The sequence below is a fragment of the Aptenodytes patagonicus genome, chromosome 4 (assembly GCF_965638725.1).
Source record: "Aptenodytes patagonicus chromosome 4, bAptPat1.pri.cur, whole genome shotgun sequence".
In the NCBI taxonomy this organism is placed as follows: Eukaryota; Metazoa; Chordata; class Aves; order Sphenisciformes; family Spheniscidae; genus Aptenodytes; species Aptenodytes patagonicus.
Genome location: NC_134952.1, coordinates 52,258,284 through 52,268,976, shown reverse-complemented (window position 1 = coordinate 52,268,976; position 10,693 = coordinate 52,258,284). Strand labels below are relative to the sequence as shown.

At 42.9% G+C, this 10,693-nt stretch overlaps 1 protein-coding gene across 10 annotated transcripts in view; it reads left to right on the top strand.

Moving 5' to 3' along the window:
* The first annotated feature begins 213 nt into the window (after window positions 1-213).
* The window catches only part of FAM13A (family with sequence similarity 13 member A), a 142,212-nt gene continuing 131,732 nt past the window's right edge, over window positions 214-10,693 (top strand). For 6 of the 10 annotated variants that reach the window (XM_076336752.1, XM_076336747.1, XM_076336746.1 and 3 more), the window contains exons 1-3: window positions 226-294; window positions 2,998-3,187; window positions 6,032-6,241. In XM_076336752.1, coding sequence (XP_076192867.1) covers window positions 268-294; window positions 2,998-3,187; window positions 6,032-6,241 — 427 coding nt within the window. In that variant the 5' untranslated portion in view covers window positions 226-267. Of the gene's footprint in view, window positions 295-2,997; window positions 3,188-4,435; window positions 4,451-5,028; window positions 5,178-6,031; window positions 6,242-10,693 lie in introns of those variants that run through there. The other 4 variants (XM_076336754.1, XM_076336748.1, XM_076336751.1 and 1 more) reach the window with 4 other exon arrangements.

Genomic DNA, 10,693 nt, shown 5'->3' with positions numbered 1-10,693 from the left:
GGGGGGGGCTCGCCCGAGGCAGCCGCGGGGCCTTCGTGAAGCCCGGAGAGCCTTCGTGAGGAAGAGCCCACCTCGCCGAGGCAGCCGTCCCGGCGGCTCCCGCGGGAGGGGCAAGGGGCAGGCCCTGCTCCCTCCGCAGGCCGCAGGGCGGGCCGGCAGGGCGGGCGGCACCCTGGGGCCGGGCCTCCCGCCTTGAGGGGGCCGCCGGGCCCAGCGAAGGCGGGCGCCTAGGGCGGGCTGCGGGAGCCGGCCCAGCCGCCGGCCGGCATGGGGGCCGGGGCGCTGGCCATACGCGTGAGTAGGGGCTGGGCGGCCGGGCCGGGAGACCGGGGACGGGGGCGGCGTTGCCGCGGGAGCGGCTGCGGAGCGCGGCCAGGCCGTGGGGAGCGGGGGGCGGCCGGCTGCCGCCTCCCTCCCGCCCTCCGGCGGGGTCCCTTGCGGGGCGGAGGGGAAGAGAGGCCGGCCTGGGTCCGGTGCCTTCTCCTCGTCCCGAGCGCTCTGCTTCTCCGCTCTCGGCAGCTGCCGCTCCTTTGGGAAAGGTGAAGATTAATAAAGGCGATTCCAGGCTTTTTTCTCCCCTCCCCCCCCCCCCCCCCCCCATTTTTTAAGCCAGCGAGTAACTGCGCTGCCTCGTTCCCTGTGTTAAGGTTGTTGGATGAGCTGAAAAAGTGCGTCCCTGTGGCAAATACATAGCTTTTCTCAACTCCAGTCATGTTGTCTGGGTGGCACTTCGCGGCGGTATCATGCAGAGATGATTAAGTTGCTTTTTCCAGTCTTGGTGATCAGTAACAGTTGCATTAATATTTGGACAAATTTTCGCTGTGTAAAATCAGATCTTCCATCTATAAGTTCATATAACATTGAACTCTCTGTTTCGGAGCTGTTTTGAGGGGGTGATTTCATTTTGATTTTGGTTAGATGTATATTTTGGATAATTATGCGTAATTTTTTGTTCTAGTTAGCGCATCCTCTCCAGATCCTGAAACAAACTCAAAAATTTCCTCTGCTGTTCCTGTGGACATGGGAAATGTCTCTTGGTTCTCTTGCAAATTTAAATTGTGAGTTTCCCCAAGTAAATCCGTCTCTCTGACTCAGGTTTTTGAATGCTGAAAAAGGAAACAGGCTGGAAACGTGTAACTGAGCAAGATTGTGAGGCTAATTGGAGGCCTTAATTGGAAAAGCTCTCTGAGCACCACAGCTGCTCAGAAATTGCTCAAAGGATTTTTGCTGTCTTGTGAATTTAACCCAGGCTACATGATTTTTGCCTTGGCATGTGTCTGCCTGGAGTGAAAATCATATATTATTCATTTAAACCTGAATGGGAACATGTCTTTTTTAAAAAGATGTGATATTTTAATAAGTCAAATTTTAGTTCAGACACTGATGCATGTATTGTTTATCGTAAATATTTATAGGGTGGTCACAATAATGCTGATTTTATTTATATGTTGTAATTCTGTTTCACAAATAATGAAACATATTTATGACATTTATACAAGCAACATCTTTCGTAAAGATCAGATAAGTGTTGCATAGGATCTGGGACTATAGAACACACATGTGCTCCAAATAGCTGTGTTTAATGGGAAAAACACAGCAAAGTGAGTGAAATGAACTGCCAGAACGTTTTATATCTGAAAGAAGGACAGTCATGCTTAATAGCAGCACCAATGCAGATGTTCATGTTGCTTACAGACTGCAGTAAAAATACCGTCTCGCCAATGAAGAGATTTCAAGGGTTTGTTTAAAATAAAAGAGCTATGCCTTGCTAAAATCTGTCTTAACGCAGTCAAGCTCCAAGACCTAGGCAAGAGTCTGAGCACTTCTTTGTGTTACTGTACAATATTCTCTATGTGTAAGGTTTCTACTACCTGTTTGTTAATAAAACACAGTAGGAATAAGTTTGGTTTTAAGCATCACGCTAGCAGTGGACTTCTTAAACAAATAGATTGAACTCCATGGTAGCCGTGGCCCCCGGTTTCTGCAGTGTGATGTCAGAAACATGAGGAAATTCATCAATAGAAAAACTTTTTTTTTTTTTTTTTTGAGTGAGCTTTGCTGACTTGTACTGTGCTTGTCTGTATTAGTGAAATAATGCTTAGGTGTGTATGGAAGTCACAACTGTGGTGGGTGATGCTGCTGCTCTGCCTTGAGCTGTCTTTCCAAACGTGCAACGCTGTATGGCGATTTAGATTTCTGCCTATTATTGATCCTATAAATTAATCCTGTATTTTGTTATTTCCTTGGGTTTTACTGGCTATGCTCCCATGTTTTCTCTGGCACTGCAACTCAAAACTTGTGAGATTGTTGTGCCTCCAGAAGAACCTATGGGATTATGCAATTAAGGGTTTATTGTGGAGTGTTTTTTCCACCCCCCTTATTATGTGTGATTAGATTACATAGTCCCTTTCTAACCTTAAAACCTTGGTAATTAAATTTCAGACTTAGCAGATACTAAACGTAACATAAAATCTTTCATAAGGATCCATCTCACCTGACAGTGGCCAAAATGAATCCCTAGGGAACAGCGTCTGGAAGAAGGGTGCAGTGAACCTTCCCCAGAGTACTCTCCCAGACTCTGACAGGCATCCTGGAAACAACCTGAGCTAATGGTGGTGTATTGGGATTTTTCATGTTCATGTTTGTCCAGTTGCTTTTGTAACCCATGTGAACTGCATGAGCTACAACAGCAGTCTCCTGCGATTCCCAATTACTTGTTACTCTAGTAACAAGCTTGCATACAAAAGTGTGTCTTTCTCCCTTATTTTAACTACAGACTACTTACACTCTTTTCCTCTTAGTTACTCTTCTAGTTTTTGCTCTGTTCATTTTTATTTTCCTACGTCACAGAGATTTTCCTGTGGATTAAAAGGAAGTAAGACCAAAACCTTATTCTGGAGCATAGAAGCCAGTTTTGATGGATGTGCTTATGTTGTGACTATGCAACCTTCTGCAGCAAATGTGACTAATGCACTTTTTTTCCTCTGCTCCTTTAAGCAAAGCAAATCAGCTGTGAGATTGAAGGAGGACATGAAAAAGATAGCCGCACTTCCACTGAACAAGCAGAGGGACACAACCTGTCCAAAGGTGTTTGGTGTGAGTCTTCTGGAGCTCCAGCAGCAGGGACTGAGCAAGAATGGCATCCCAATAGTTGTGTGGAATATAGTCGAGTACCTCACCCAGCATGGTAAGCTTAATGGAGTCACTTCTGCTTAGTAGCACTCTTTTTGTAAGACTCTTCAAAGGGAGGGATCCATCTTTTTTGTGGTACAGGGGCTAAATAAGGTTGTGGCACTAACCACAGGCAAAGAATATTACTGTATGTGGTTTGCTTCTGGGTTTTTTTCCTGCCTTGATGCTGAACTTACTTTTTAATAGGAAGTTTATAAAGGTAAACTACAGTGTTATGAAGCAGCACACTCTCATAAACAAGCTGTTCAGTTTATAAATGGAATGTATTTCATTTGTGAAGGTTTGTGTCATTTTCTAGTTGCAAAACATTTAACACTTTCTGACAGTGAGAAGACAGAAGTATCTATATATAGATATTCACGTGCACACACACACCGTCAGAGAACATTACTGAATAGGAATACATGTTCTTACAGGTTTTCAGATAGATTCCAGTTATTATTAATCCCCTCAACGGGGAGAAGGTATCCAATTCTTAGCTTCTCTTTGCATTCATTTAATGGGACTTTAGTTCCTGTTGTTGAAATACATCTCAGCAGAAATCTAGAGCACCATTGGTGCACAGATGTATTCTGTGGCAGTTGTTCAGCAATGGAAAAGATTTTGTGGAGGTAATTTTATCTTGTAAGAAGCTGCATCTGGTTTTACCCTAAGGTTTTTCTTTTAGCTACTCAGTAATGATAATCCAATTGTAGAGCCTTAGATTCCATGTCTGTATCTTGATAGACTCTTAGAAGCCGATAGATGCAAACATGGCTTGAAAGTTAGCTTGGATTAAGGTACAGTGCAAATTTAAAACATGATCCTGCCTTTACACAGCAGCATCTTGCTTGATCTACTTCAACTTGCCTTAAAGTGGTCTGCTAGAACACTGAAAGAGCAAGGGTGGAAAAACTTTTTGCATCATTTAGGGTTTAGTCAAAACCAGAAGCTGACAGACAGTCTTGACTGCAAGTTCTCAGCTGTGCTCTGTGTTCCATAAAAAGATCTGAATCCCACATGACTGTCTCCCAAATATGAACTGAACAAGCCAAGTCCTCCACTCTGCAGCAAGATTAGCTAGGCTTCTGAATGCCAAGTTGATTATCCAGCCCCGATAAAGACACAATCCATTCTCTTTCTCAAAAGTGCAAGCAAGATCTCAGAGATGCCCTCTTACATGGGAAGTTCTTGAAATGGGTGTCCTGTGCTTGCTGAAGGTTTGTTTTGTGAATTAATGATGAAGCTAACTGAGGAGACATTTTCAACAGAGGCCCAGGTATGAATTCAAACTATTTGGAGGCAGAGTGTTCTGTGAATCATGGTTACTGTTTGTTCAGTATGGTCTTAAAACTGCTATTCTGTAAAGATGTAATAGACATTGTAGGGCTTTTTAAAGCCAGACCATTTCAGAGTCTCTCTTCTAGCTCATGAGGAACTGACTACCCATTTGAAAAAGCTGAGCTGACTGCTGGGCAGCTACATCCTTGAACTAAGTTTGCATTAAGCTGCCTATTTTCAAATTTATAGGTGAAGCCAAGTTTTCCTATGCTGAATTTAGTAGTATCTGATTACTGTTACCAGTGTGTTCTAGCCTCTCTTTATTTCCATAAATGACTGAGGAAGAGGAAAGGAAGTTTTATCTGCGTGGGGACTGTGTCCTTTGCTCACTTAGTGCTGTAGAAATGAAAGTCATTATTGAGATGTGGTGTTTTCTGCTGCCCCCAAGATGGCAGTACAGCATGCCACATAAGAATGCATTTTGTTGTGAATACAGGAATACAAGACCTGTAAGCAGTATCTTATATTAGTCAAGTAAAATGCTTGAATGCTTGTCCATTTTTTTTCCCTTACTAGATCAGTTTGTCTTCTGGTCCAATAAAAGAGATTATTTCTTTCTGGAAGCGTTCTGTCAGGCTGCTGTTTCGTGATGTCTGCTCTGAACTGATGAAAACCATATATATTTTGATCCTTTCAGTGTTATGCTTCTGAAGAAGAATAAGCAGGTCTGTAGACACAGTATTAGAAAAGGCAGAATTTTTGTAGTGAAAGTGTTCTAGAGAAAAATTAATTTACTGAGTTCAGTTTTAGGCACTTTACTGAAGGTTTTGAATCTCAGCATATGCCTAGAAAGTGATGTTTGATACAATATGATTCATCTGGCTTCCTCCATGGAAACCTCCTTCTTTCTGCATCTCCTTCACTGGGTATGGGGTGCCTGGCCTGAAGTGATCGATATCTTTTCTTTTTCATTGTGAAACACTTTGGGCTTCGTGCTGTCCAAAATACACATTTGCTCACTGAGATTTTCTGCTATCGTGAAGTTGCAGTGCTCATTATGGAGTTACTGCTACAATCAGCACATATTCAGATGTTTTTGCTTCATGATGGCCACAGGTAAGAAGCTGTTACCCTAAAATGTGAAGCTGGAAGTAGTCATGTGTGTGAATTTGGCAGAGTCCTGCTCAAGGTAACAGGCTACTCGCAAAAGTGAAACAACAAAACTGTTTTGTAGAATCTGGATCCTTTTCTGTTGAAATACACCAATGCAAAATGCGGCTGTCTCAATTGATTTCTGCATGGTGTGAGGCTACAGCAATGCCACTGAGTTTTGTGGGTTCTCAAAGAGTATCCCAGGCCTCAAGATCTGGTCACTAGTATTTGTTAATTATCATAATCCGATTACTTGACTAGAGGGGGTTTCTGGGGGGAAAAGAATATTTTTTTTGTCCAACTGTGTTGTATTAATTGCCCTCCTTTGTATTACTACAAGTGTCTTATTCACACTAGAATATCTGTTTCATCATATCACTGGGGTGTCTTAGTTCAGATCAATCTCATATGCAATATATAATTACAGGTATGACACAGGAAGGCCTCTTCAGGGTAAACGGCAGCATGAAAATGGTAGAACAGTTGCGTCTGCAATACGAGCGTGGAGAAGAGGTGGAACTTGTTAAAGATGGTGATGTGTACTCAGCAGCCAGTCTGTTGAAATTATTTTTGAGAGAGTTGCCAGATGGGATTATCACCTCTGCCTTACATCCCAGGTTCATTCAGCTTTACCAGGGTAAGTGAGAGGTACAATCTCCATCCTTCAGTGCGATTTCTTTCTGGATAGTTGGTTATGCAGTGAGCATAACCAATACTCTCTGTTTCTTGGTTTACCTAATTTGTTCTGCAGTTCCTTTGACTTTAGCTCTCACCTGCTCCCAGATTGCTCACAGATGTGCAGTTCTGTTACAAGAGAGAAAATTGTTTATGTGTTTGGTAAAGTCTGGACTATTTATGATTTTCTAATCCAGTTACAACTGCTGAATATAAACTGAAATGATCAGCTGGTTTCGTTGAGCAAGCTTGTAGACAATAGCTGCAGTCTCTTTAGGACACAGATTTGCTTGCTTCTGTTTTGCTAGAGTGATTTCTGGCAATTTCATTCTGATGGACTCTGAAAAGTTACAACTTCATCTGCTAATCAAATTGAATATCCATTGGGCCCAAAGCATACGTTGTCTAAGTTTCTACTTCTCACTAAGTAATATGATTGCCCATCAAAAAATGTGCCAGTTTGCAAGTAACAGCAGACTTTTATCTTTTATTCCCTGTCATAGCACACAACCTAGAAGACTTCTTTTTTCTTTTTTTTTTTTCCCTTCAAGTGATGGATCAACCGTAAGAAAGAACATGACTTCTGCTTTAGAAAGTTGAAACTTGGACAACTGTCTGTCAAATGATTTCTTAGTCTAATTCATCTGTATCAGACAGTCCATGGTGTTGTTATGTGGAATAGGTGGTTGGCCCTGTTCCTTAACCGTGTGGGTCAGTGGCAGTTCTTTTCTCTTGCTGCAGGCGGTTGATGCCTCTTCTTGCTGTCTTTCTAAGAAGCTGCAAAGTGAGTGGGTAAATGTAACTAGAGATGTGCTCTTTACAGTAAAGCAGGCAAATGTGATGCATGATGCAGAGGAGGAACGTGCACCCTGATATGCATCCCTAGTGGAAGACAGTGCAAAGTTCTCACATTCTTGTCCTGAGGTCTCCCTTCTGCTTTTCTTGCCTGCAGTGGAGATGAAGTTTAGCCATTGCCTGGAGGAGGGAGAACACGACCGTGTCTTCTCTGTCTTTTCTGTTTGGGGCTGTACAGACTGTTGAGGCTGCGCTGGAGAAGAGCTCTGTGCCTTCCCTTGAGTGCAGGCATTTCAGCTGTAATCAGATTGTATGTGGGCTGTGTAAAATACCTTCCTCGTTTAGTAAAGTTGTCTGGGGCCCAAGGGTAGGGTTCTGGAAGCGTTGTGTGGGAAGGTGCCATTGTTTTAGAAAGTCCCTCTTTTCTGGTCATAGCTGTGCTTTCTTTTAGGTCTTTTGGACTTCACCAGGTCTGACTCATGAGCTGTATTTAATCATGTTCTTTCTCATAAATCACCATTTAAGTGGAAATTTTTTTTAAGTTGCACCTTTGCTGTTCTACGTCACTGTCCCCACAAAGGTCATATCAGTGTTTTGCACCAGAACTACTGATGTACTTTGTCAACAGTGCTGTTTGTGGAAAATTTCATTCATTCCTGCTTCCCACAGGAAATGCAAAATCCCCCCAGTACTTTCTATGGAAATGAGGTAGATATCCTTACTTAGCAGACTTACCCACCAAACTTTCTTGTTTCAAAAACAGTTACTGGTGTAACTTATGAACCCAGTTCTGCAAAAGTCAGTCCAACTGTGACGTGTCTTCATAGCTAAGTTTGCCTGTATTGCACAATAAGCTCCAGTTATAGTTCCATTATAATTTTGATTAGAAAAAAAAATCTTATTTGAAAAATGCCGGATTGGCTGTTATAGCAAGGGGAAGGCTTGTAAAGTTTGAAGAAAGCTGAGCGTTTTTTCATGCCCTAAAAAATACAGCATAAATGAGTTGCTATGAAAGGCACTGATGACTTTCATTGGGTTGAAATTAACTTAAGTGGTAGATGGGCCTTTGTTTATAGTTAAATGATCAACCAGCTATGCAGGATTGGAGGAGTTATCTATTCAGTTATCAAAGTATGTACAAGGGTATTCGTTGCAAAATGGTACCAAGAGGGTGCGTGCATGGGTGTTCTTTTTGTAAACTATGAAGAAAGTAGGTCAAGCTGTTTCTGAGCCAACAGGTTATTAAAAAATAACTTTGAATCTGGAGCCACTTCACTGCATGTCTATGGTGAAGGCAATTACAAGCTTTGTTACAGCCTCTGTGTTCCCTCCTGTTGAAGCTTTGCATGGGAAATAGTGTTTTTGTGATTATGTTAGAGTTCCTTTGGAATATTTTCAGGGATTGGTATCAGCATTTTTTTAAGACAGCTGAGATCTTGGCCCGAGAATAACACGCAGTTACTTTACTTCCTATAAAAATTGTTAGGGAGTGATTCCTCTAGTTAAAAATAGCTGGACTGAAAATTACAAATTTTACCTGTAGCTGTAACCCTTTTTAATTCCAGGTATAATCTTTGTTACCAAACCAAAGAGTAAATAATCTGTTGTTTTATGAAAAAGAGAGAACTTGACCCATTGGTAGTTCAGGAAGCCCACGCAGCTGGTTTGGCATGCTCTCTGCAGCCTGTGCAACGTCGTGTGAAACGAAGCTCTGCACGCTGCCCCCAAATCCTGACGCGTTGCTGTTATATAAATACTCAGCGTAATGCCAAGACTATTCAGTTCCAGAAAACATCACATAGCATATCCTAAAGGCCGTTTGGTGTGTCCTGATGTTCTGTCTCTGCCCTTGGAGAAGGTCAGTGGCAGTGGGAGCTGAGAAGGGCTCTCTCTGTAAATGATGTTGATCGGACATGTGTGTAGCAAGTGCAGGCCAGGGACACAATGATAGTGATCTTTGTGTTGGCCGGTCTCCTCAGAGTGCCTGACAAATATGAAGGCTGCTCCTTGCAGGGAGTCCTGGGGTAAAAAATATCCATTACAATCTCTTCTGTGACTAAGGCTTCACTGCAGACCAGAGCTGTGCCTGCCCATGTAAAATAGGCCGTGCTTACAGAGCGGTGAAAGTTTCTTTCAGAAACCTCGGCTGGAAGAAATCAGCAGCTTCCGTACAGCAATCCCTGCTTGAGCTTGTTTATTCCTTCTGGCTTTTCATTCCTTATCTCTTATATCGTGGTCACTGACTCTTAAGACATTTGTACATACTAGGAACTGTATGCAGAGCTCTTAGCCCCTTTCACAGGTCACTTGCTTTCAGCAAGGCAGGTTGCTGCTGTACTTTCACTTTTCAGCTTACAGAAAGCTTTTCCCTTATGTGAATTTCTTTTTTGTCGTCGTTGTTGCATTCCCTCCTCCAGTGGGGGTACAGTGAAATGTGGGGTCTTGTCTTCCTTTGGGACTCAGTCTAATTAAGTTGAATGCTATTTGATCACTCTGGCTTCTTGACATTGTTCCATCCTAGAGAATTTATATTTTTTGGTGAGCAGCAGCTAGATGCAAGTTCTATCTCACATACCTCCTCCTGCTCACAGCCTGCCATGGCTGGCAAAGTTTTGTCTGGTGCCCATGAACAGCCATGCTAGTTTTGGGGAGAGGGATGGCAGGTGGTGGAAGGGAAGGAGCAGCTCCCTTCTGGATCAACAGGTCAGTTTAGGGAATGCTTAGTAGCCAGCAGCTGTTTGAGTTACGTGAACAAGCAGAGCCAAAAATATAGGTTGTGTTGGGGGATTTTTGAGGTCAAATTTCAACCTGAACAGTGACTGTGAAAATGAATAAATGAGTGTGAAAATGAGTAGATGAGAACTGGCCCTTTAACCATGGTAACTGCAGCGGTGCAGCAAATCAGATTCACTAGTTGTCCATGGTTCTTCAGGCTCTTCTGGTATGATTTTAACCTTTTCCTTTGGCTTTTATTGCCATTTTGGTGTTATCAGGACTAGTTCCAAACTAGAGAAATAACTTCTGTTTTCTACATGCAGAAGATGTTTGTTATGCAGTAAAAACTCTTGGAACTGGATTTCTTATGGAGATGATGACATTCAGCAGAGCCGCAAAAGAAGGGAGAGTGCTCTGCTCCCAATATGTCGGAGTGAAGCATAAATACAGCTCTGCAAAGTGCCTTAATGATGCAGAGTGAGGGGTCTCAAGTTGGATTGTGATGACAACCTTCTTATGATGAGGACTTCCAGCATTTCTGCTACTGATGGCAACAAGGCGTGTTTTTTGTTGTTTGTTTTTTTTTTTCCTCTGAGGCAGGATCGTGTCTGAAGCAGATTGCTTCTTGGCAGAGAGAGACTGGAGTCCCACTTCCCGTAGATTGTGGAGGTGGAAAGAAATGCTTTGATTCCTCCAACAGCTCAGCTGGTGCAGTGGTACTGCAATGTACAACCTGTTGCTATGTGCTGAAGATTAACTTCCTAGGGCACATTGATAGCTACAGACAGATGCAAGCTTTTCTGTCTGCTCTCCAAGCTGGTAGTATGCAAGGCAGGTGAAAGCTATGCAGACGTGGTAGCATGACACTGAGCCCTAGACACTCTTCCTCGCCTCACAGCAGAGA